Source organism: Hylaeus volcanicus, chromosome 8, assembly GCF_026283585.1.
Source record: "Hylaeus volcanicus isolate JK05 chromosome 8, UHH_iyHylVolc1.0_haploid, whole genome shotgun sequence".
NCBI lineage: Eukaryota > Metazoa > Arthropoda > Insecta > Hymenoptera > Colletidae > Hylaeus > Hylaeus volcanicus.
The window spans coordinates 4,524,154-4,551,852 of record NC_071983.1 but is presented as its reverse complement, the minus strand read 5'-3'; the positions used below and the strand labels follow the sequence as shown (position 1 = coordinate 4,551,852).

Genomic DNA, 27,699 nt, shown 5'->3' with positions numbered 1-27,699 from the left:
ATACGAACTCGTTGCTGAGCTACCCTCTAGCCCTTTGTAGGAGATAGCTTCTATTACCTGATACATGGTTCTTTTTTCTACGTGGTACGCTACATACAATAATCTTCTAATATCCTGTCGAATTTTGCGTAGCAAAAATACTGTGTAGATGTACTATATAATATCTGATTTCCAGTAACAATGCACTCTAGATCACCGTACATTACATCCGAATCTCTACAATATTGCACTCCGCGCTACAATACTATACTTTACACTATCTGATCCCCCATGTTATGTACAGCACCAAGCATTATCCGATTCTCAGCAATAATGTACTCTAGATGTATATCCTCTGATCTCCGCAATATTGTGCTGCACACTATCTGCTTGTCACATAACGCAAGTTCCACTGTATTTATTTTTATTCCACGAGAGACAGGTAACAGCCAGACCATTATTAATACGTCGAGTCAATGTTTTTGTACTTTTATCATCGAGCTCTATCGATGCCTGAGAGAAATGTCCAACGTATCCAGCAATTTCTCTTGCGATACAAAGAGCGCGGTAAATTGACTGTCATTCATGGGAAAACGTCGAAACGACGTTGTCCTAACGTTCGATACGCGTGGCGATGCTTCGAAAAAAAAAGGGAAAAACAAGGGAAATCGATGGCTCGTTACGTCCTTCTTCGAAACAGTTAACTTCTGACGCGATCATAAACGAACGGTAACGAGCATCCGGAAGGTCGTGCGAATTACAGGCGCCGATGGGCATCTTTATGCGCATTGTTACATGCGCCAAAGGAAGACGAGATAGAATAAAGGGGGACTAATTTGTACGAAGTTTCCAAGAAAACACGGAGACCGTGGACGAGCTACAATAAACTTGTTAGGAATAACGCATATTCTCTGATAAGAGACGGAAAAATTGTACTAGATCGGATAAATATTAGTTTTACAAGATGACCGCAAAGAAATGATTTCAAGATTTCCTGATAACTCTCAGTTTTCAGTTTGTCATGCATTTCCCTGATTCAGACTGTTTTTATTTATTCGAAGTGCTTCGCTATTCAACTATTGCCCTATTTCGATGAATATTCCACGTGTTTTCTTACGAATATCATTTATCTATTATTTATTTTATCTTTCTAAGGGAAAAAGGTATACAAGAACCTCTAAGGTCGAGAACGTAAATAAACGTCGTGAAAATAAACTTCATGCCGAAGGACCATGAATGGCTTCGGTATCTGTATAACCGATCGATCGAATAAACGTCGTGAATAAATTACAATGGTGTGTTTGTATTCGTCGTCTATTATTCGTATAGAATTTTACCCATCTCTGGTTGCGATTGTGTAACCCAGGAGCTTTCCGTGAAACGCGAAATTATCACGGTATGACACGTGCGTCCTTCGAGGGATGGAAATCAGAATTTTGTTCGACGATTCCCACGACATCGATCGTTCCGATAAATCCGGGAAGATCATTTTTCTCCGCCATCCCGAGCTACCCCTAAGTGAATTTTTATAACGATCGCCAAACACGTGTCGAACATCCCAAGGCCGTCGATGGCAAGATTTATTCGTGTTTCTGGTTTGGAAAAGACTAGCACATTCGATCGCAGAGGTCAATTCGATATTCAGAGACTCATTTGCAAGTAGGTTTTTAACAGAGTCATCCATCATGATTTAATTGTAGGGGATGCCAACAATCAAAGATACCTGAAGAAGATATCCGTAGAAATTTATGTTCTTTGAATTTAACGAATATAAAAGGTTGGAGATTGGAGCTAGCCAAGATAGTCATACTTTCTTTTAAAGCTTGATATTGATCATCGATTGAATCCTACATTGTAATCGACAACGCTTTGGAAAAGTGTTTCATCGTTTTTCCTCGTAATTATAAGTTTAGTACGGCTCGAGGAAAAGTTGAAAATATGCGGAAATTCTTCGACCAAGTTTCGAAACTTGCCAGTTAATATCCTCAAACGAAGTTTCTTTCCGCGGGAAAATTAGAACACTCGAAGCGGGTAACATGGTCAATTTATCAACCTGTTAAATTCTTCGAGTGAAACTCATTTCTTAGCATAAATATTTATTTTCAGGGATCTACAGAATCTACACCTTCTCTCTACACTCGCATTCCTTTCAAATTCCCAACCGACCGAGCGAGTTTTATTTAAAGAAGTGCAAAGTTGTATAAGTTGTTTGTAACATCTAAAGTATTAGGTGCGTAATGTATAAAACGTGTTGACTATACCGCGTAATTCTTTACGTTCCTTTAATTGTCGCTTTACATTACTTTGCATTTGCATTTGCTTTAATACCTATCTTTATCACTGTCTGGTAACCCCATTAGGGATGTTTAGTACTCTATTGGGGCCCACTGACCCCCTACAGCTCGGGTATCTCGGGACTGCTGAGCCCGTACTGCAGCTCTAATCATAGCTACAGCCCCTGACGGTAAAATTTCCATCTGACCTATCACGATTCTTGAAAAACGATTTCTTTTTCCAGTTCTGAATAATACCATCCAAGACGTGGCAGAAATCAGTGTGAGCTATTCGTCTCCATCAATCAGATCAAGCACCACCGAAATAATCCTCGATCTTAACCGTAACCGAACTAAAATCGGACCGAAGAACCGTCAACACCGAGCTCAGGTCGAATATCGTATTTTACTCTGAAAATATCGTCGTTTAAGGTGCCGCGGTATTCGTTGGAATCGTGCTGGTATTATTCCGTTTCCTTTCCATCGGAGCGACACACTTGGACGAATATTTATAGGATTCGCGTACATCAAGCAAGCTGAATAATTTGTCGCAGTTTCAAAACCAGCAGCCGCGACGGGGAGGCTTTTTCCTACCGAAAGCTCGTTCTATTATTCACGCAACGAATGCGCGGCACTGGTCAGGGGGATGTCTTGTAATTAAACGTCCTGGCTGTAGCGCAGCTGGCCGAGGAACGACATTAATTAAAATCCATTAACGACGCCCTGGTCGACGGTAACCGACGTGCAACGTATAATACCTCTCGGAGATGTGCGCCACCGAAACTTGAAACTGATCGATGTCCCGCGCTAACTCATCCCTGCTCGACACTGAGGATTATTTTCGACTTCCTGGCTATAGTGGAACCTCGATTATTGTAGGAAACCGCCTCTGGAACTCCTGCGATAATCGAAGTTCCTGCAGTAATCAAGGCAACCAATAGACGACGAGTAGCGATACAGTGTACCCCCCATTGCTAGCTCTAACCTCGATTATCGCTTAGCGAGGTTCTACGGGGTGTTTTCTCCCTTCCATTTTTGTTTATTACGCACTGGAAGCTGTACTTCGATTTCTGTATTATTGGGAATTTTTTAAAATAAGGCGTTCAAAAAAAAAAAAAAATGAACGTGAAATGCGAGAAAAATAAATTGACGAAAATTGCGTCGCAGCGGTTCAGCTTGCAAGGAAAAACTAATTACCCGAGAAAATATTATCGGGGAACTCTGGGTGACAAATTGCATTACGAAGCGAGTTGTGCGAAACGTTAAACCTCGGGCAAATTAGACGAGACTAACTGGGATGTCGTCGAAAGACTTATGGAGTGTGTGACGACCAGACGCGAGATTACTAATAAATTTCTTAGTAGAGTGTAGTTGCCAAGATTTTATTTCGGTCCGATCGAGCAATGGAAATAGAAAATCTTAGACGCGTGGATAATCGTACGATATAGACGTTAAATAAAATAAATAAAGAACTTTTTGTAAAGAAAATTGAAGCAGTAGCAGTTACGATGCTCGTGAATTTGAATGTATCCACGTGTAAGGGTTACAAATCAATAATGTACTAATAAATTGTGGCATAAACAAGTATAGAATGTATCCTGATGAGTCATTCTTGCAAATTATTGTAGATCTTACACGCTCGCAAACTGTTGGTCAGGGGTTAGAATATTCAATTTTTGCTGGCGGTTCGTTGAATAGGTTGATGAAGTATTTCATCGTCCTGAGTGGATAGGTGACGCGACAATTGATTCCATATGACGCTACAAATAAAAATCCAATAGATTTAAACGTGAATATTAAGCAGGAGGACAATCAAAACTCTGCGTGAACAGAGACGCACACTCGAGCTGGTTATTTTTAGTATTTTACGCTGAATTCCCCTGTGATTTTTATGAAACTGCAGATTTCCAGAGCAGCCAGAATTAAAGGATTCGTATTTCTCAGTTTCGGAGTGTCCCACTTTCTGATTAACTGCAATAAAAATGAAGCTTCGTAAAGCTTGTCGACACTATTCATATTAAATACACAAAGGAACCTATTACTCTAATTTTTTTTTTTTTAAATGAGGATGTTGCATGCTTATTGTGCAATAGTCCACTGTACTTGTGAAAGAACTCGCGGCAGGTGAATACATTTATAGCTCGTTTCGTGCGTGTTAAACGACTGGTGGGTGGACAATTGCGAAACAGAAGACAGCCAACGGGATTTTCTGTTTTCAATAGAAAGCCGATAATTGAAAGATTTAAACTGCTGAAAGGGAGATCTGGATACGATTCTGTATTCAAAAGGCACCGAGGAATGGGATCCGTCTTTATTTTTTGAGTTCAATGCCGACCGTAAAATTGGATAGGTTTATCAGCGAATCGAAGCGTTTTGGAAAAATACGCGACCAGCGGTAAAAACATACCGAGTGATCCCAAATAACCGTCATCAAATTTAAATGTTTGCGAACTATTAAAAAAATGTACAGTACTGTGCACAATTCTTCTTTTAACGCGTTACATTCCAGAAGACGAAGCTAGAACGTTCCCTTATTTTGCAATTCAGGTACGGTCCTCGAGGTATCGATTTCAATTAAGGATCACCCTGTAGAGGCAACATTACCTTGAATTCCTCGAAGGCCTGTAATTTCTGATCGTCGCTGGAAACCAAGATAAATCGCACGGAACGAAATGAAAACCATTCGAACATTGTGATTGCCAGACATCAACAATTCGGTAGGCGTATGTATAATAATGTGCTTCTTCGTCTGTTGTACCGCCGTTACCAAGAGACGTTAATTTTTAATGGAAATCGATATTTTCAACGCGCGAGCACGTACTTCAGAAGTCAACAGAGACACATCCATTCGTCGCCGGGACATATTTCCAACTTCCAACGGGAAAGGACTTTCCACGAGTGCCACGAAATCCTCCAAAATGAAATATTTCGCGAATCATAACGGATGGCGTGATATTAAACGGACCCATAAAACGTTATTACGGCCGAACATTTTCGAGGATATCATCGTACAAATTGGAGAAGTCCGGGCAGTGGTTTAATAAATGAAACGAAATGAAAAAATAAATAGCACCTGATAAGATTGTTAATACTCACGCGAGTGAATGTGGCGCGATGCTTCACAAAAACAGTCACCTGAAATCAAAATTGAAAATTCCTGTGAGTCGTTAAAATTGATGCACAGTCGAGGCTGATAATTAATTCGAAATTACTGTAGCAATAATAATTTCCTTTCAAAGGTCGTCGAACGATAGATGTTCGCCATGATTCTGAATCAAACATTTATCCACGTTTCGTTTGTAGTTCAGGAATGTTAGTCAGAAATGTATAACGTCGAGGCGATCGCAAGGGACCATGCCTGGCCTTCGTCAATCGACACCCTGGACATTCGGGGAACGACGACGAGGCGACGGTCAGGCCCCATGCAGAAAAGGGTCTCAGTTTCGTTTTTGAAAGCACAAAGAGCCTTTTGAGAATAAGATATCCTAGCATGTATCGCGTGTACATTTATTTCTCGAATCCTTCTGTCTTTCTGTCTAACAGAAACGTATAAATATAATATGAACTTTCTTATAGTAGTTTATATTTTATTTATGTATACTTGACGAGGGTCAAATGCCATTTATTATTAAAAATCAGAGAGCTCTTTGGGACTCCTACAGATTAAATCTAAATAATCCGACTTTAGATTGATTAGTAATATTTTGAAAGCGTGTCGCTCGACGAATGTTTCAACCAATCCTTACATCCGTCTGCTGAAAGCTTTCACGAACACAATCGAGAATGACTGGAGGGTACACCGTTTCCAACGGACCACCTTGTGTGGTTTCCGACTCAATTATCCCGGTTCCTTCGCTTTTCGTCCTTTCACTCAACAGGAAATTTCACTTGGCGTTCAGACACGCTACCCCATCCATTACATTCCGCGCTCTATTTAAATTTTTGTTTACTATAAACATTATTATTTACTCGGGAAGCACACGTTCTTCAATACAAGATAGATGGTGGAAGTATTCTTTGCAGCTTCTTCATAGAATTCAAATAGAAAACAGACGTGTCGAAGGGGTCAAGCTTCCTGCTGTATCCAATATTTTTTTCAATCGAGGTTCTCGATTTAATTGCCATTATTTTCTGATATTTCGGTTTTTAAATACAAGTACTCCAAAGCTGTAATACAGTTTGGAGTATCACAGCTCCAAGTTCAGCTTCCCAACACCGAGTATAATAAATGGCCCTCGCTCTCAAAGTGCAAATTGGCCCTCAGGCGAAAATGGGTTTGACACACCTGGGTTACCCGTTTGCCGAAAGATTTCTCGTTGGCAATAAGAGGATACCCAGGCACGCGTTAAATTATAGTCCTTCCCTTCGAGTGGCCAACACGTGCACCGCGATCGGTCCATCGAGTTTCCGCGATCCTCGAATTCTTTATACCAACGAACTCAGCGCACGTGTCGCGTCAAAACTCTTCAGGGTGACGTCGAGAACTCGCTATTTTACAACGCCTGCCGTATCGTAATTCAAACACTCATCCGTGGTTCGGTATTCTCTCGGAACCTCGCGCGGACCCGGAAGTGGCGATATTTCATCGCTGTTGGCACAACGTGATCGTTTCAACGCGATGAAATTGCGACAAGGGAGATTACACGTGGCCGGAATATGATTTTCAACGATGGTCTGAGAAGCCAAACCCGATCTGGGGTGAAATCCTTCTTCGAAAATGATGGGAAATTCAGCGCCCTGAGTCTACCGTAGGAATTACAAACGTAACTAGTTTGTTTTGATTTATTTATTTGACCGTTTGAGTACTGAAGAACTTGTTTGTATACGTATATCGAAGCGCGACAGCGCTAACTCTTGTGTTTATACTAATTGATTGATCACCTTCTCATTCGACTCGACCCGCGATCCGTAACGCTGTTTGTTGATAACTCGCGAGCACGGCTCGGACGTCAAGATAAACATTTCCTTACGTGATATGGCGACTGTGTACGTTGGAGTGTGATTTTATGAAAAGTAAACGTGAAATCCAGACACCTTGAGCCATTTAACTACAGCAAAACTGTACTAACAAACTATTTCCACATATTGATTCGTGTTAGTTGTAAGAGTCTCGTCGAATACTCGAAAAATGGAGTGGTTCGTCTCGTATCGGCGAAAATGTCGAGCGCAAAGGGTTGAAATTCCGAGACTACCCCCTCGAAGAGTATTAGCTCGACGTGGTTCTTCGCGAACGAACGTGCGCCGGTTTCACAAGTTTGTCACTTGGAATGATCGTCCCTTTTTCACCCATTTTCATTTTTTCCCCTTCCTTTTACCGCCGCGCGCTTACGAACGGTTTAAATGCTATTCCTCGTTCGTGCCAATTTGCTGGATGAATTACTTCCCTGGATGGAATCGCAATGCGGATATTAACATGCACCGCCACGTAGGGCGCACCACGCTCCGCGCTCAACAAATAGAGAAATGTGACTTTGAAATTTCAGCCCGAGGGCTAAGTAGGGATTTTTTAACGCGCACGTTCACAGTTTTTCGGGGTATTATCCACGTACTTGCTTTAAAAGGTTGATCCACGCGGAAGAGGGTGGCGTCTTAGGGTGGCACTTTGTATGCTGCGACGATCGTTGACTCAAGATCGAGTTAGATTTTTAATTCCGATTAAAAGTGTAAACGTAGCATTTGTTTGCGTCGTTTAATGAAATTTCAGGAAACCGTTGCGACCAACTTTCGCGCTAAGTACTTCTTCGGGTTCAGATGGTGTCTATAACAATTCCACTTAGGCGACCTTTGTCAATCTAAACGTCCACGTTGATAGTTTCCAACGCAAACGACGTACGTTTAACTTTGAACTTCATCGCTAATCGAGTTTCGCCTCGTAAATTTCTATGCTAACAATGATCGCGTTACCAACCATTTTTCAGCGCCAAATTAGCCATTAGGGATGCCTTCTCCGCGCGAAATTTTTCAAATCGAGATTCCTGCATCAGCGAGGCACTGCGTTTAACAAAGTTTCGAAAGCTTTGTCGAAGGCTGCGTTCCGAACTCGATCTATTATAGAACGAACGTTTTTAGCGTATCGATGGCGTGTGAGCAACTGCCTAATAGAAGTTCCCCGTGCTCGATGACACGGTGAAATCTAAATAGTTCCTCGAACCTGCTGCGGTTCGTGTACCGCGGTTTTCCACCCCTTTCCACCTTTTCGGAGCGATGCTTTCAGAGTTAATATTCGCAGGACGCGCCAAATTGATAGTCAAAATATGTTCTAAATTGTTTGGTAATAGCGAGCGATGAAACTTTCATGTTAATCGTTGCTTATTATGGAAACGACGCTTCGTCGGACAGCGTGGGACAAACAAGACTCTTAAACTTATGAGTAACGGTACTGTTGTTAAACTCCGAGCGAAAGGAATTAACCGAGAGCACTGTTTTTTAGTTGCGTTGGTCATCCAACACTGTGTTTCAAATGCGGTTGAAAGAAATTAATGAAGAAAGCTCAAAATAAACTCACTTTTTTTTATGATTGAAAATCATTTACGAATAGTATGGATGCATATCTGAAAAATGTCACACTGACGTAACGCTTGATGAGTTGTCAGGGAAGGCGATCGATTTTTGGAACAGTCGACAGTCTGGGTGCATGTCTGAAAAATATCACGCTGACGTAAAGCACGATAATAACGATAGAATAAAATAAATCGCAAAAATGATTTCGCATGTCCCTTTCCAGTATTGATTTTCAATCACCCGATTCTTACGGTCGTCGTGGAATCTGTAGATTTTTATTTAAACTCTCCAATGTCTTCTGTTTTGTTCAATTACGTAGCGAGTCGACTCGCGTGTTGTTACTTCGTCGATACTGATTTCTAGGTCGCGAACGACGCATCGGGAATTTCGTATTTGCCATGACATGTTTCTCCGCAGATCGATTTAAATTGTTCGACAAGTTCTACTCGTTTCTTTGCATTAGGCAGGATTCCTTGGGCGAAACTCACCCCTCGGACGCGATCACGCGAGCCGAGCGTAAGTTCGTCGATAATGCAGGTTCGACCCTCATCGGGGTTGTCTTTTTTTTTAGTTCGTTAACATCGTATAAGAATCCCATCGTTCATACACGCGAGGGGCCGATTTTTCCTCTCATTCCACCCTTTTTTAGCGGGTGTATTTCTTCGATCGTTATTAATCACCCCCTTGTCACTTTACGGGCGAATTCAAGGTGAACCGAAACGAGGGTTTAATCGCTGTACAAGATGGAAATGGTCGATGCAGGAACGAAAACGATTGTTTAAATATTCATAGACAACTTTACGTGTGGATAAATTAAAGGGTGATCATTTCTCAATCTTGAACAGGTTATTAATTACTTACGTTTCAGTGTCATATTAAATATCTAAGAAATTATTAATGCTTTAAGTCATTTAAAGAAAAAATCGTTTGCAAGGTGCTTTATACTTATGAAGCTGAATTCTAAAAAGTTCTTACTCTCGCGAGAAAAGTACAGAAACGAAGATACATTAGTCGACGTTTCGGTCTATGGCAAGGGCCAAAACATGGTCTCATAATTGGCCTGAAGAGGGTTGTCATCGTATGCCGAAACGCCGACTAATAAATCTTCGTTTTTGTATCGCTTTCACGACCCTAAGAACTTATAACCTCCCTTATCACATCGCTCCAACCCTCTCGACCTCGATCCTTTTCCTTGGGCTTTGAAAAAATGTGTTTCACGTGCTTCAATTTATTGACCCCACTCGACCGAGTCAAACGATATTTTATAACCTTAGTATTAAAACACCTAGGCATCCCTTACTTTCGACCGCTTTAAAAATGCACAAAGGATCGTTCTATGCCAATGCTCGGTAGCTTCTGCCACGAAGTTGTAATTCGAATACCAACGTTTCGAACATTTCCAGGTGGAGGTATCGCGCGTATCAATCTTTGATTTTACCCAAGGTGAGTTCCTTCCAGATAGTGAACACCGAGGAAGACGAATGGCTGGCTGAAATCGAACGAACGCCCTTGCTCTGTTAGTTGAGTGGAAAATGTTATCACGAACGGAACGCGGTGCCTCTCGGCGATGGAGGATCTTATTGAAATACTCGAAATCCCAGTCGAGTGTCATTTGTCGTCGGGTACTTGTTGCGCGAAACACTTTACACGTGCAGCGACGTGGGTGGGAAATCACGTCGGCTGAGATCGATAAGGAAAGCAATTCGCAGCTAGCAGTCTGCTATTTTCGACGTATCTGTCTGTTGCCGGGAATGTTGATGGGTTAAACGGGACCTCATCTCCTATTGAAATTTTAGGATAGTTCCGGCAAAGTTACGGTGGCTGATGAGCGGAGGGATCTCTAGAGTTTCGCCGGTTTCGCGTTTAATTGATGCTGGTTTCAGGGAACGATATTAACGATGATGAATCATTTGGACATCTGCGCGCAGATATTATTGGAAAATTCTATCGCGAAAATGTAGTTATATTACAGGTTAATTTTATTATAAAGACGACGATGGACGAAAACTGCCAGAAATGTAATAAAAAGTGAAAATATTCAACGTTTAATTTTATAACACAATAATATTGAAACACAACAAACGCGATTTCAGTTCGTCGCGCATGTTGGGTCTATTCTTCGCGCTGCTTTGATCCAGGCTTTAATATGTATCATGTTTGCGGATATTGCATTTTTCGAAGGATTCCCTGCATTTCTCAAACCGAACGACCCCAGCTCCGAATATAACGAAACTGTAAAATTATGAGTAACGAGTCAGGGCAAAATGCGTTGGTGTACACATACGTATACTTCTGCTTTTATATCAAAACTGCCATTATTTACCATCGCGATACCTCGTAGAATTAAAATATATAGGACATTAAAGAAAACCTGCATATTTATACGTCACAATCGACGTACAGAGCAAAAAATAATTTATTTAAGATTCCTCCCTCAAAAGGTTAAATCTCCTTCCTTGTTTCCCATTCTACGTCGCACTATTTTCGCTACACACGAAATTATTGACTGTCCCCGCCTGGAAAAGGCATCTAAACATAGAAGCCGTCATTCGGCCGCGATCCGACCTTTTCCTCAGCCCCCATTATTTCTGAACTTTCTTCCAGAAACGACGGTCTATTCCTCGTCGAGTGCAAACAGATGGAAGCCTAACGTAGTTAAATTCGAGCCGTGGAAGCGACGTAGTTTCGCAATGGTTTCCATGGTTGTAAACAACCATCATTTCGTGCGCCGTGCCCGATGGCTTCCCGCCGAGAGGAAGAAGCATCGATGAGAAAACTTTCAACGACCACCGGTGCGCCGTTTCCCGCGCTTTCGTTTGTCTTCCGCAGCCGCCGCTCGGGAACTGCGCCTCGACAAATTGAAAACGATTCGATGCTTGCACCATCCACGGAACGCAATTCCACGAAACTTCGGACGACTTGAAAACACGCCGCGGGGCAGTCTACGCGTTCCAGTTAGCCGTTAAGTAGTCGTAAACAATTTGACGCGCGCTTGAAGCGAGAACAATGGCTCGATGGGCGTCAGAACGGGAAATTTCGTGGAAATGGGTGCGTCGAGCTCGAAATTTTCAATAACAAAAGAGATTTTCAGCTATAACGGATAATTCCCACAGATTTAGATCGGGAGATTTAATCAATTTTCTTGCGTTTGGTATCCAACGAAGGAGAGATTTTGTTAATATGAACGTTATTAGGCTGCTATTGCGCGTTGACTTGAAGATGTTTAGTTGCAGCTGTGTCACTGAGAAATACAGTCTATCTGAACGATTTGACGACGTCTTCTTAATAAGAAGTTCTTGTGCTGTTCGTCATCGAACAGGCGGTAAATATTAAAAATTGCAAGTTTCCTTTGGTTCGAAAGTAGGTTAATCATGGAATTTAATTATTCGGAGAATTCGCGGCAACTTTGACGCGAGAGACGGATTTTTATCAATGTAACAAGCACAGCGAAAAGAGTAGTTTTAATTTTTCCAGAAACACTTCATTCGGGGAACAAATTTCATTATCCAAATGAAAGGGGAACTTCCAGCGGAAAATAAAAGATAATTGGAAACTGTACGACGAATAACGAAACGTTAGGGAAGGAACGCGTTCGCGGTGCGCGAAACCCTCGTCACAATTTTCATTCGTTCGTGATTCTTGGAGCTGTTGAAGGCATTTAGACTTCACGGAGCGCATTAACGGTTGTTCGTCGATGGAATCGAGGGCTCGCCTCCGTTCTGAGGGTACTTTGCATACCGTACACACGGTTAATTTCATGGAAATCTCATTCCTTTAATTTGCCTCGCTAGAGGATATTTGCGAAGAGAACACACACCGTGCGCAATCTCGCGAACCTGCGAATCCTATCGTTTAATTCGTCGCGTGCTGAGTCGAAAAGGCTGCTTAATTGAAAAAACGTGGCGAAATCAAGTGGCTCCTTTAATTGACTTTTTTCTTATCAAACGCCTTCGAGATCTTTCCATGAATATCGGAAAACGTTAAACCTCGAGCCATCAAAACGTTTCATAGGATCGAATGGGAACTTTTCGCAGACAAATGTTAATTAAAATTCGTATCTGGACAACGACGAATGACAAGCCATACCCGTTATTCTATATATGCATTTTACAATTAAAATCTTAATTGTGAAATACATTGCTGGTAACGTTTCCTAAGCAGTTCGTTTCCATGAAAATCTCGACCTTCTGATTTCGCTGTAACAGTCGTCTTGCAACGAAACAGCGCGACGAAAATGAAACGCGGGTAATGGCGCGTGACTTATCGTCTTTACTCGGATTTTCGTATAAATCCGATGTTTAGAATTTCATTAGTCTCCGTCACGCCCGTTACTGCGCTTAACGAGTTCTTAATTCCAGCGTTTACGAGGACGTAAATACTATTAAAATTCTGTTAACGTAACGAATTCGAAGGAAACATATAAGATTAAAGAAGACCGTACTACTCTCGGAATTAATGTTTAACTGCGAGGAGCTTTTATTCCAAAGCTAACGAAACATTAATTTCATCTTTCAGAACCAGTGCAAATCGTTGCAAGCAATTTCCCTAAAGCTACTTAATCGCATCGTCTCTTCCTCAGTTAAGGGACATGGAAGCATTCCTTGCTTCGAAGTACCAGGATCGATATTCGAGGACTAGACAAAGGATTCTTTCGGTCAATAATAAAAGCTTCCTCCCAGTAACGACCCAATTAATGATGACTTTAATATAATCACCAGACTCTCCATTAGCGAGAGGTCTTCGAGATTTCGCGTTGCAATGTCGCGCAGACCAATCGACGTACTTAGCGAGCTTTCCTTGCGTGCGGGATATATTAGATTTCGAGGTTGCTCAAACAAGGAATCGAATGACTGAGGCACGTAGCAATCGCGAAACTGGCGAGTCGTCTCGGTGGCATTGAAACCGCGTATGTTTAATAGTCGATAATGGAACCGGCTGAATGGCAGCATAACCAAATTATGCTGTCGGCTGGTTGCCTCGTGATCTGGAAAACAATGTACACGGACGAGATGCGTGCCCATTGTGCGTGTAATTCTCGAGTCCGCCATTGTAAGAGGACCAAGAACATTTTTACCGTAAACTGTATCGCTCTAATTTGAAACTCTTGCTACGTTACTGGTATAATTAGAACGTAGAGCTTGGTAGGTCGTTAAACGATCGTAACTTGAATCAATGTTCCCTAATCATATCGGAATCGACAGTAAAAATTGCGCGCAGTAAATTCTGAAAGGATCTGAAAATGAAATTGAAAACGAAAAAGATTTTCTCAACTGCGGATCTTGATTCACGTGAAATAACTGAAGTTTCGAACGATTGAATCTTTAAACATCACTTTCAGGATGTAATGCCTCCAGGGACGGTAAACAATAACTATGACGGAGGGGATGGGTAACGATAACTTTTCTTCAGGATCCTGAATCGCTGGGGACCAGGATCGTTGTTTTCGATCAAACTCACAACTGATTGGAACCTTGTAAGTTTTATCGAGATCCAGTGTTTCCATTACCAAATTTTGTATCTCTTCGATTCCTATTTCCTTTACGTTTATCCTCTAGGATTAATAATATTGGGAGATTAATTTGCAATATTCGATGGCGTACGGTGCTCCATTGGCCCGATGGAATCGATGTTACTCCATGTTAATCGAAGGCAGAACTCTGGTGTACACGTTCCTGTAATAACTGATGTATTATTCAATATAGCTCTGCGGTAACGTCGTTAATTGATATATTTGGCGGTGATTCGAGGACCTCGCCTCGCGAGGCCGACCTTTCGTGTCCTAATGTAACGGCCTTGACCAAACCAATGCCTCCTTTATAAATCAATATCATGACTCGAGCGGTAAAAATTGTAAAACCTCGTCGCGGTTCTGCTCGAGATTCCTTCGAAATATTCTGTTCACTCAATCAATTTCAATTTAGCTACCGCATACATTACATCGAATGACCTGCAACCATCGGTGCCATCCGTGACAAGATAATTCTGGGTTTCGCGAATCACTGTGGTTCGTATATTAAAAAAATATATGTTTTCTTGGAGTATGCTTAAAGCATTCAAAGTTTAAGGGAAGTATTGTCAATGGTAGCCGAATAAGAAATTCGTAAAGTAACCAGTGTTCGAGAGTCGATAGCCTCGAAGGAACTATCCTGAGACCAATTTTGGGGAATTTGTAATAGGAAACGTGACTAATGTAGAAAGGTCAAATTTAGACACAAGAATGTACGGACTTTGAAGAATACCTTGTAAAATTTTTAGAGAGAAATATTAGAAAATGAGTCATTTACCATAGGTCCTCCGAGTATTAAAAGACAAATTTTTTGGAAGCGCTGGCCAACACAGCGTGTTTCATAGATGTTTCAGGTGCATCTGAATCCCGAGTCAGAGGATCGACACCGCGGGCAGGCTCACCTGAACGTCTCGAGGATCGAGCCAGGTAGCTTCCCAACCCCTGGTGCCAGAATCTTCGACGGCGAGGAAAACACGCGGGAAGAAGAGGAATGGTCCCTTGGGCCTTTGGCGTGCCTCTCGTCCTTGTTTCTGCTCTGGGTCTTCTGTTCAACGGTTACGTTCTCCTCGTGGTCCTTGGGCTGGGCAAGCAGGTAAATACCGACGAGTGATTCGAGGCTTTAAGTGAGATCCTCCTATGCCAGGGATTGCGGCTACATAGCTTCTTTAGGGGTCAACGTTGATACTGGCGTGTAGCTTGAGACATTTATGACCTCATGATACGGTTCACCGACTACCAATCATCTAGCACTGTCTACCAATCAACGAGCTCGTTGCGTGGTTCGCTGGTCATTAGACCTCTGAAGAAGCTACGTGGTGAAACTTTACAGTACCTTGTTCAAAGAACGTGACTTATACACGGAAGCTTCGGTTGATACGAAGTATGAAATGAATACGAAATTCATTCGCGAGTTATCGATGGTCCATTGAGTATGAATCCGGCGCCACGAGGCCATCCAACCGAGAGGGAGTTGGTTACTCGAAGACAATGGATCATCGCGTTACAGGAATAATTCAATAGGCTATCGGTCTTCCTTGATGGCCGTGTTACCGCCGACAGGGGACAGACAATGAAGTTCGATAACGCATGAAAGCCCTTCGCGATAAATCTCCGATGAAAATTTGCTGACCCAGTGGCAGCACTGGACGCGTCCAAGCTAATCGTGGTCGAGAATAGAAAAGGCATCGACGTGCTTCCGAACGGAAGCTGTTGCGCATAGTTTCAATCGAGTTTATTTGCGTCGAACCGATCCACGTTAGAATGCAGTTTGCGATTAGTTCGATCGGGAAACGCTATTGGTGAAGTTTCCTCGGCGTGGGTGATCGTGGCAATGTTTCCTCATTGTCGATGATACTCTTACGCAACTGGTAGACTGGTAGAGGATGAAGTAACTTTTATAGTCGAGAGATAATCAACGCAAACCGACGATACGTTAAATAAAATTAATATACAGCTTCTGGATATTTGATCAGAGTTCTAGAAGACGAAGGTAGACAACGTGAAACTATAGGAGTGTTTTCCGGTATCGTCATCTGAGATATGATCGTACCAGTTTTCCGTGTATACGAAGGATTCCACGAGAAACAAATTGTATTATCTAAAGTCGGTGCGTCACAAACGCCGAAAATTCTTGGCACAATCCGACCCCCTTAGTCCGCGACTAGTTTGTGCCAACAAATATTTTCAACTGACCTTTTGTAATCGAATCATTAATTCATGTCGCGATTCGTACGTTCGGCGCGTGGTATTGAATATTTCACGAAAACAATCTTAATTTGGTACACCAACAATAGCTTTGACCCGATTGTTTAACAAATTACACGAACTTCAAAATATAGAACAATCGATTCCAATAAAATGTTATCTCTCGTGATCCCAGATGATGATACAGATAAACGGTTTGATAACCGTGTAGATCGTCGTAGGACCGAATGAAATGATCATAGATCGAAATACGTCATCTTTGCAGGAATGAAAGGATATAAGAAACGATATATATAAACCCTGATCCGCTTACAGCTGGATTTCCCGAAGCTTTTCTATTAGAGTCTTTCAATCCCCGGCGAAGAAATTAATACGGGGTTAACGGGATTCGAAATGGATTCGCAGAGTTCGATGAGGCGCGATTTTTCCGATCGCGGTAATCCCACCCTTTTTAAAACATTTTGTTCTCCCCCTGTAAGAGAGCCACTCCTTTCGCAAGCATGACACATTTCTCGAAACGAGAAATGAAACTCGTGGAAAGGAGAGTGGCCACCCTGGAAATAGCCTCGCGCTTTTACACGAATCGTTTCACTAAGCGTTACTCGCCGATCATGGCAGGTCGAAGCTGTGTGGCGATGGTGGTGGCGGTGGTTGGAAAAGATCGCACGGTTTTCGATATAATATCGAAGGCCGAGACACTGAATGACAGCTGAGAAAGTAGGTCGCGTGGAATGCGTTCCTAGAGCTTTGAGATGCTTTCGGTAAATGTGATTGTATTGCATTCTTCCTGGTTGAATTTTCTTTTCAACGGGGACAAACGACTGTCGTACTTCCCAGACTGGCTCCCTCGCGTTATTGGATCGTGAGAAAATACTGGAGCGATACTTAGGGGAGATATAGGATGTTTCTTGGCTAACCATTTCAGGCTAAGAAAATTTTAACGTATAAACCCGATTTGTTTTAGACGAGAAAATATTTTATTCTCCAATTTGTTCTATCGAAAATCCTAATTAAAATTCGCCGCTCAAGAGGTTAAACAATGGACACTCAAACCGAACGATTTTTTTGGTCAACCTAACGCTTTCTAACACTTAAAACGTATCGTCGTCGATGACCAAGGGGAAGGGTTCCAGGGGAAGCAAAGCGTCGAATAGCGTGCAAACGGCGAGAAGCGTAAATTTCGAAACTCTCGCTCGTGATTAAGAACCCGGAGCGAGAACTTCTGACGGGGCGGGAATAGGAAAAGTTACGTTAACGAGTTTAACAGCGTATCGCCGCGATGTCCGCAGACGCAGCAGCAACAAACAGCCAATACTTTGTTGTTGACACACTTGGGCGCGGTGGAGGCGGCTGTCTGCCTGATATTACTGATCTTCGCCACTGGTTCCTGGCCCATCGCCGGCACCTGGTGCGTGCTACACGGTTTCCTCTTGGCCCTCTTACACCCAGTCGCCCTCTGGACCGTAACTGGACTAAACTGCGACAGGTGAGTCTCGCGATATTTCTCTCATCCCGACCATATATCCGCTGGAAACTTTTCATCGACGTTCAAGTTTGTTTTTTTTTTTTTTATTCTTTTTCCGACCCACGCAGCGGTTCGATACTTCTTACGTAACTCCTAGGGTGGTTCGTTTAATCTCGCGAGGAGGAGGGAACTTCTAGTGTTGCTGGTTGCATAATCGATGCAAAATTGTCCGATAACGAATAAATTCAACTTATTGCTTTTGAAGCCCGAGCCTCTTGAAACTCATTACGTGTATCGGTAGGGGAGAGAACGACTTTTTGAATAATAACTAATCCCACTTTTTGATATTTTATAAAGTGTCCAATATCTGGGGTCAAAATATTTGTCAGTTATCCATCCACCTAACACGTCGTATGGTCTCTGCGTTGAGGAATGTTTGTCAGAACGAAGCGGGATTTCCAGCAGAGTACGCGATTTGTATCCATAAAAGAGTTCGATCCTTCGACCGCAAAGTCGGTAAGCCGATGGATCTGGATTCCGGAGGTGCTTTATCACGTGGAATACGTGATATAAAAATCGAATCGAATCCTAAGCGACGGTTACGTTCGAGGGAACGTGGTTTCACGAGGTACAAAGCTGGCGAACCATTCAACGCTAAGATGTCGATAGAGGTCCTCGGCGTATTCAGCCGATATCACGTTGGTCGTCAACCGACGCAAGATCTTCGATTCAATCTGAAATTTCGCGACAGATCGCGTCGGTTCCGTGGCTCGTATCAGCCGTCACTAGAGGAACGTGAAAGACCCGAAAAATGCCTTTTAAATCACCCCGTGAAACGTGCCTCTGATACAGATAGCACAATGCGTATACTGATAACAACTGAGAATATCAAATAAGAGAAGAAGAAATAATAGGTATTATAATTAGAACCGTACAATTACAGTATGGCTCGTATTAGTAGAATCCAGAGATTGCTGTGAGCATTCTTTTTATTCGTCATCTATTATTCGAACGAATTTTTGCCCGATACGGTCGCGAGGATCTCTGACGTTCATCGATAATGAATGAATGCGAGACACCGTGTATCGGCGTTTGCTGTCGATATCAGACGGAATGGAATAAAATCGCGGACGCTCAATGAAAAGGTCAGGAATAGGGTAAACGTGCCAGTAATCGACAATGACCCACTGACCAATTTCTCGCACTTTTAGTGAAATATTAAACTCTGAAATGGCACTGTCTAGAACCAACCATTGGACGTGTAATCACACCCCTGTCGATGCACTTAGCCTTGCGCGACTCGGTGATCGACACGCCTAACGCCTAATCTCTTTTACCGTTCTTTCTTTGAAACATTTCCAGCACGGTGGTCTTACATTTTCCTTAACTTGTCGATTATTCGTATCTCTACCTACGACAGATATCGCGACACTTGGAGTGCACCGAAAGGTTGTATATAGGGATGAAAACTCGGTTAAAAATGCAGAGACGCGTTGCTCTTTTGTCGCCTGGAAATATCGCAGGACCTGATTTCGGTTGGATCGAAGGGAATATTTTATTCAAGAAGCTATCCGTGGATTTAAGCGGTTGCATTCCTCTCCATCAGCGTTGCGACCTTCGCGCTCGTCTTTTTTTTTTCATACCCCTATTCATTATTCATGCGCGCATATTACATACCGCCGATTTTAGACCGATCACTCAAGAGTAGCTGTTTCGGACGGGTTCCACCAACACACTGTCAGCGATTTAAAATTACTCTTTACTCGAACTGGGGTACAAAGTGATATATATCAACCACAAAAATTAAATAAAAGCGAGTTAAAGTCGTGGAAAACGGTACCAATTATATTTCTCCTTGTTTCATGAAAGAACTACTTTTGTTCCGCCTAACCCGTCGATCCCGTAACCCGCATTTATGCGATTTTTGCGCAGGTATTACGCGATAGCCGCGCCTTTGCACTACGCTGCATTGGTCTCGCCACGACGGGTTGCAGTCGGTCTGGCTGCATCTTGGACAGGGGCGCTGCTTTTGTGCTTGCTGCCTTTCTGGGGTCTGGTCCCACCTTACAGGTTCGTTCTTTTATTTATAAGGCCGTGAACCTTCAAAGGAACCGCGAGCTGATAACGAACTTCCACCCTGCGTGGTTCGTGGCCGGCGAAACTTGTCGCGAGCGCGAGAACGAGCGTGTCGTTTCTAAAGAACCGATAATTGCTTCTTTGCGTGGAAAGGAGACCGCGAGAGCTAGGGTTATTATTCCAGTTAATAGCCCGGCTCCCTTATTAACAAACAAGTTTGGTCTGCTTTCTCCTGCTCGCGGGATTTCATTTCCGTTGAGCCTTTTCACCGCGACGAAGCTGCAATTAATTAAACTCTCAAAATTACGTTTCGGTACTGTCTGAAGTTTCCGCGTACAAAGAGGGGAAGGAGGAGAACGCTTTCCGTGGTTTAAACGTAAATGATTGCTCGGGGGATTAAAAAGACTGCTCCATAAATTTCCAATGGCAAACGCGTTCACGTTTTAAGCATGGATAAGATATTGTCCGACTTGCACTGCTCACAAGCTGATAGCGTCAGGCATGATTAAGTACAGAATAACAGTGGCTATAAATGTTATCTTTTCTAACTGAAAGGCTTGCTAACAGTGTTTTCTAATATTCTATAATATTTTATATGAAATAAAATTTGTTGTTTTTGGTTATTTCCCAAATCCCTATCTGACATAACCACTTGGACCTTCGTTCTTGCTGTCACATGCAGATACAGTCCGGGTCTGGGCTGCTGCGCCCCGGATTTTGGTAACTCCTCCTGGGGCCTCGCAGCGGTGCTTTACGGAGCAGTGTACGCGATTCTGGGTCTGGCACTGCCTGCAGTCCTCGTCACCGTCTGCAATTTGCGTGTACTCGGCATAGCGCGTTATCACCGACACCGCATCGCCAGCGCAATTTACGAAGTCACCTTGAGCGCTCAGGTGACCATCACCCACCAGCGGAATCCGTTTTTCGTCCCAACTGTCACGGCACCCTCTGCAGTCAGCCCACCCCGTTTTCACAGCGCGGCCAGCACGGTTTGTACATTTCCAGCTAGCGTAATTGTCTACCAGCACCGCATAATTCTCCCTTTGCGTGACGTTCTCTGCGCGAAGCCACTTTTCCCTGGACATCGTTCCGTCGACGGCGAGTCCTCGAGCCAACGGCTCGCAATTACGACCCAAAAGCCGCGCGTAGAGACCCGACGATCATTTCGAGCGGTGTCTCTGGTTTGGAATGTTTCACTGCGACTTTCGGACATTTTTTTGTTTGTTTGTTTGGGATCCTTGAAATTAACTTCAGATTTGGAATTTTCGAGTTGACGTTGACTTTGCCGTTGGACGCTCATGGAATTTTAATTAACCCCGAGATCCCAGACGCTTGCGTGATTTCGGAGAAGGTCATTCTTGTGGTTTACGATTAATTACGGATTTACAAGTGCTTGACGTAACTGTAACGTTTACGCGGGATTATTTCTTCTTGTGTATGCTATACGATAGGCTTCCATGAATGACAGCAGTGTGCGTTGCGGGATGTTAACAACGTTACCTTATCGAGTAACTAGTGAATTTAATGCGACCATAGTCTATAATGGTTCGAAGGGAGAATTTCGCGACATGGAATTTCGGTTTCGTGGATCGATAGTTCTAATTAATTCCGGGCACTCGGCTTTGGCAGTGCTTGCGTTTCATCCGATTGAAAAGTTAAATTGAATTTTTAATTATAGCAGATGAACCGAACGCGTCGATTCCCTGGATTTAAATTGATCAGGTTGATTGGAGGAGGTCTTAAAATCGCCCCTGAAAGCTAAGTTTCCATCAGGCAGATAGACCAGATGCTTGGTTTGTTTTTGCGATGAATTAACTGCCGCAGAGAACGTTTGAACGCTATCAGCCACGTATAAGCAACGCTTAGATCATCTTGTTAACGTTGCAATTTCACGCTGCTGTCGTTTTTTATTCCCTTGTCGTCGGATGCAGCGGAATTCGAGCCCGTGTGCAGTCGAGTTAAATTTTTAGGTAATGCAACTGGTCGGTTCCCTGTACCTGCTTTATTTCCCGTATTGCGGCCTGATCCTTTGGGAGGTTTGCGGCGTCGGCAATCAACCTCACCTCCACGATCACCCGAAGCTGGCTTCGTTGGCCTCCCTTCTACTCGCTTGTTCTCCACCTATCAACGGGCTCCTCTACGGCTTAAAATCACAGACTCTTAGACGATCTGTGCAGAACTACTGGCGGAAAAAGGCGACCAAGTCGGAGCTGCAGCAAGTAATGACCTCGATCTCGGAACAATTTCAGCCAATTTCGTTCCATTTAACTCCTTTTCTTTCTTTGCGCCCTTTCCGAGAACTCAACGGGCCGCGATCAGCGTTTGAGTAATATCGAAACTACATTTTAATGGGCCAAGAGGATTGGGCGGGGGGGATTCGAGAAAGCGTCGAAGTGGATAAATCGCGCGATTGTAAGATGCTCTGCGATCTATTTAAATGCGGACTCGTTGCAAAAGTTGTAGACTCGTACAGAGATGGAGAAAATGATCGCATTCCGCGATACGTTGCTCAATTTTCTACCGCGCGTTGACACGTCTCCTTCTCCCCGAGTACGATAACCGAAAATGGTTGGCGTCTATAGCAGTTCTAATTTAGGAGATCCAGGCAAGGACACCGAGTGCAGCAGGATCGAGAAGGCCGTCCGTGAGTGGAACAGGTTCTTTCTTCCCGTTTCCACCGTTGCAACGAAGGCTCAGCGAGGCGTTGCTGGCGCTGGGTTCCTGCAGAGCTGGGAACAGCTTCGAGACCAACAATCTCGGATTTCATCGAACCAGGCTGCAGCCTGCTGCCTCGTGCAACACGCTTCGAGTGCCAACTTCCGAATCAGGTTCGCGACGAGTTTCGATTCGTTTTCCCGTTTCATGAATTCCTTAATTTCATCCGAAACGTTCACTTTCCCGCCGAGAAATGATGGGACGCTTCTTTAAACCCTGAAGGCGAAGGTAGCAAACTGGTCAGACCTAGTGCGAGCGCGGTCAGCTTGATGGGTCCCCATTATCGAAGCGATTTCATCGGAGCGGACGCGGCCACTGGATGCTCTATAGCGATGAACGAAACCCCGAGAAGGAGTCCAAGGATTCTCATTACCCGAGCATGCAGCGAGGACAGCCAGGACGGAGGAAGTCCACTGTTGAGGAAGCCCTTCCTCTCGAATGCTCTTCCGTGCGATAGTATGTCTTTAGCTTTAGCGATAGTAAGCTTTACCAGCTATTTCAACTGGGTCATAGGGATCGTGGTAGCGTCACGGTGGATACTTTGTCCTTTAATCAATCTTTGGAAGATTCTATAGCCAATTTTAATATTCCTATATGTAGCTCGGGTACCTCGGGATTGCTAAACCTGTACTGTAGCTACAATCAAACATAGCTGCAGCTCCTGAGGGCTCGCGTAATCGTCCTACGTTTACGATCGATCGATCCCCGAAATACTTGACGATACCGAAGAAAATTTGAGCATCGCTCACTTATTGTCACTTCACGTTATCGCTAGCTTTCATTGCCAGTTTTTCTCAGTGTCGTAGAATTGCTAAGGACGCGAATAGCAGACATTCACACTTGCTCTTTTCTATGATGTAAAAGAACGGAGATGGCGACATTGTAGCACCGGAAGCGACAGCAGCACGGGCAGCAGCGAAGCGAGCGTGTGGACGACGGGAGTCGCGCAAAAACTGGCCAAAGCCAATGTAAAAAATACATCCGACATTTGGCCGTCGTCGCGAAGGTTCGCGAGGGGAAAGAATTCGGAGGAGGGGGCATTTTTGGTCGGCATCAGACCGAGCAATAACAGCCAAAGCAGCGACACCACGGATACGACTGCTACGACCACCACCACGACTATGCCAACAAACACAACCATGATGGTAAGCGTGAGAATCGAACTCTGGTATAGCACATAAAGGGTTAATCGTGCTCGCAGGAGAACGGAGGCTACCGTGATAAGAGCAAGGAGGAGCCAGACGGCAACAAGAGGGACAGAGATCGCAGCGAGAGCGACAACAGCTGGAGCAGCGTCGACGACATCGACTCCAAGGAAATGGCAGAAAAAAGTATGGAGGAGGACAATCTCGAGAAGATCGAGGAGGAAACGGACGAACAAAAGTGCAAGCAATTAAGGCGGAAATCGAGAACGATTCGCAAGTCGGACGTTCCTCAGGATTGCAAAGAGGCGGCGCAGCGCAGGCCTCTTCTCGCCTCGTCCTCTTAAGCTCGATTCGAACGTACCTTGCTCGCTCTAATTTTTTCCAATTGTTTCTTTTTTTTTTTTTTATCGTTCACCCAATCGAGGCAATAGACGTCCACGTGCTCGTTCGAACCAACCGCGAATGATAATCACTCGTGACGATTTCGCGAAGCACTCCCCCGATCGAGCGCCACGGTTCACGATGGAGCGTGTTATTTTTTTAAGAAACGTCGCGACTCGAGGCAGACCCCGTTATGCTCGATATCACTCGCAATATATCGACATATCCTGAAATTATATTTTTATACTTCCTACTCGACGAAGAGAGCAGCGTAAATGACAAAACCGCGACTAGAGACGCGCTCGCGAGCAGACTCGCAAGCCCCCTAGGGCGCGGAGGCTGATTAAACGCGGCCAGTGTAATCTCGACGAAAAACTTGTCCCAGGCAACTCCGTGGAAAGTTGATCGCCCAATCATCCCTGTACAAGCGGCGACAACTACCCAGGAAAGTTTCGCGCCGGCTCGTTGTAATAATTTTCTTCGCTGCTACGCCGACGATACTCGTCGACGGAACTTGGTCGAGGAAAACTCGCGAGGTGAAAAATGGCACGACGAAATAACGAACGCCCGAGAAAGTTCTTTCGACAGCAGAGGTGTTTACGAATCTACGGGATCCGATCAGTGGACCAGGGGTCGGCAACCTCCTCGAAGAAGAAGACAAAATTCCTCGTACAATGTTTGTTGTTAGGACCTCGAAGCATTGATAGGAAATTAGGTTTTCTTCATTTTCAGAATAACGTAAGCTAAATCGTCACTGGTTCTCCGATTATAAACTGAAGAATCTAGATCGACTCACTACGATATGCACTTATTTAGTAAATAATCGGAAGATCTACGATCAGGTTGCTGACCACTTTCAGAGATCACTCGACGAATCCTCTAACGTTTTAAACCGCGGTTCCACGAATCGTTTCGGTACGAATTTCTAACAATTATCGTTCTCGTCCCTTTGCAAAACGATGTACGATAATATCTCCTACCGTTTCTTGATGTTCCTAACGAAGTAAAAGAGAGAAATTTGATGTTCGTCTTCGGTTCTAAGTCCGATTAACCGTGCAATAAATATTTAACACAGATGCAATCGTTTGTCTATAATGTATAGCTCGATAAAGTAGTCATATATATTTTTTTAAGGAAGAGATTAATTTATTTTAGTTTAATTTAAATTAATTTGTGTATCTATTGTAAATAAATTTTATTTATGTATATACCGTAACGCTTTTTGTTTTCTGTGATATTTTTATCGATTCAAGAATAAAACGCGCAAGGAAGAAGTTCAAAGTTTGTTTTTCTGGATTCTATATCTCTGTTCGTGCAACGCTAATACAATGAACATGTAAAATACGATACTCGACGAACAAAAACATTGACAATCATAATCATAATACTTGTATGTCCGACGCACATGATTGTTGATTATTATTTCGGAAAGTATACGTGTATACACTGTATGCACTGTATACGAACGTTATTGTCAAATTTCTGTCTTCTGCGAGGAATAAAAACCACGTTTCGACGTTAATTTCATTGAAAAACACCGACAGACGTCTCGGTTCTTCGAGGAATGAAAATTCGCATAGTCACGCGTCGAAATAGGAATAGAAAATTAGACGATTCATCGTTCGTTGAGGAAATTTCGCGATCGACCTGCAGTTGGATTAACGCGCGCGGTCGCTGATCCATGTAATTGATAACAAACGATGGAAGCATTGAAGCGATCACGCGGACGACTAATAAACGTTAACGAAGAGCGGCGTATCATCGTGCGAACTCTTTTTACTAGCGAAGTTTGTACAGCTGTTTGTGAATTGTGATCGACTACTGTGTTTGCACCGACACGGTGATAATATGCAATTTAGGTGTAGGAAGAATCACCCAAAGTTAACCGACGTTAATCCTGGTGGTTACTGGAATTGATGTTTCAAAGATTTTGTAGAACGCGAGATTGTGTGCGCGAGCATCTGTATGCGTGCGTCTGTGTACTCCCGTGGCGATTAGGCACATACAAGCCAAAACGTTTTAGTTCCTGACAACACATGAAGTACGAACCATGTTCATTTTCATCCCTTTGATAGAATATCGCGGGTAAAATTAGAGGAGATAGTTTAGAGTCAAAATTGGTCTAAATTAGAACATCTACATCGGGTCAGTATTTCTCCCTAGTTAGAAACATCAATTTCGACGCAAAAGTACAAATCTCATTACGAGGAAAACGCAATTTCCTCGGTTTAAAGATCAGCTAGCTGTCCATCGTCGATGGTTGATGTTGGAAGCCACGTGAATGTATTTATCTTTAATTCGCGTGCTCGAGCTATGGCTTTTAAATTCGTCAATTAGAGCACGATAAAGCGATCTCGTCGTTTGTCGACTTCCGTTGACACGGCGTGTTACTGTACCTAACATTCCGGCGTGAAGAACTTTATCGGGTTCGGGTGTTGCGTTAATGTTAATAATAATAAGGTATCACCACCTAAAACGATGTCTGAGTGTATGTTGTTAGTGCAAATAAAGAAATTATTTGAAAAGCATTAGTTGCTTCCTGTTCTTTACTTTTCTTTAATATTATTCCCACGGTTCGATTAATGATGGCATGTACCATTTTAAATTTATTATCATACTCAGTCTTGATACAACATAACATTGCATTTTTATTACCAACGTCCTTCCACTTGCTAATGCATAACATTTCTCCACATTCGTTCCATTGAAGTCGACGAAAGATGAGATAAAAGGCAATTATTACCGATGAATTATTTCTATAATTTCATCGATGATAAGTTTACCCATCGCGTTTTTTTTACATTAATATCTTATACTTTATTCCCATTTCACTTCTTTCGTTTGTACGGTAAACACTCGTTAAGGAAAAAAATCGATTCGGTGCTATTATCTGGTACTACGATAACGACAGCGCATTGTATGCAACGTTTCAGCTCCCGTCGCTTAACAAGGCGCACGATAAAATGACTAAACTTGACATTTTGCGAATCGCTATTATGCGCGAGTCTTCAACTACCATACAAACTTGCAATAGATTCCCAGGGAGGATGGCCCCTGGATGCTTTCATGTCGATGGACCGCACAACCGCTAACTCTCAAACCTCATTTGTGTGTGTAATCAGGCTCCAAACTTAATTTCGACTGGGAGATTTTCGACCCGACACTGCTATCGAATTATCATCCCGGGATGACGTGTTCGTCGAAATTCAAATTGTAAATCTTCTAATCAATGTGAAACAACGTGGAACGATCCATGTATTGTAATAGAAACGTAGATGCAGATAAAAATTGAGTGGCTATCTTTAGGTAGAATAAAAATCATTTTCTCAAATCAAGGATAATGCGATCATAACATGTGAAGCGTAATACGATGACGTATAAAAGCGATAAATTATGCGAAATATAATAAAATATATTCTATCTTTGAAAGACAGTTCAGTTCTACGTTGTTTT

The 27,699-nt window shown here is 43.1% G+C and overlaps 2 protein-coding genes across 23 annotated transcripts in view; one reads left to right on the top strand and one right to left on the bottom strand.

Annotated features, from left to right (window-relative positions):
* The window catches only part of LOC128881552 (beta-3 adrenergic receptor-like), a 39,835-nt gene extending 13,067 nt beyond the window's left edge, over positions 1-26,768 (top strand). The window contains exons 2-10 of the mRNA XM_054132720.1: positions 15,105-15,352; positions 17,754-17,950; positions 19,862-19,999; positions 20,688-20,994; positions 21,976-22,224; positions 22,602-22,833; positions 22,943-23,176; positions 23,585-23,865; positions 23,922-26,768. Coding sequence (XP_053988695.1) covers positions 15,251-15,352; positions 17,754-17,950; positions 19,862-19,999; positions 20,688-20,994; positions 21,976-22,224; positions 22,602-22,833; positions 22,943-23,176; positions 23,585-23,865; positions 23,922-24,209 — 2,028 coding nt within the window. The 5' untranslated portion in view covers positions 15,105-15,250 and the 3' untranslated portion in view covers positions 24,210-26,768. The remainder of the gene's footprint in view (positions 1-15,104; positions 15,353-17,753; positions 17,951-19,861; positions 20,000-20,687; positions 20,995-21,975; positions 22,225-22,601; positions 22,834-22,942; positions 23,177-23,584; positions 23,866-23,921) is intronic.
* LOC128881557 (phytanoyl-CoA dioxygenase, peroxisomal-like) overlaps positions 1-27,699 on the bottom strand; it is a 56,851-nt gene that overhangs the window by 20,455 nt on the left and 8,697 nt on the right. For all 22 annotated transcript variants that reach the window (XR_008458102.1, XR_008458103.1, XR_008458105.1 and 19 more), the window contains one exon: positions 5,349-5,387. The gene's annotated coding sequence lies outside the window, so the exon portion shown is untranslated. The remainder of the gene's footprint in view (positions 1-5,348; positions 5,388-27,699) is intronic.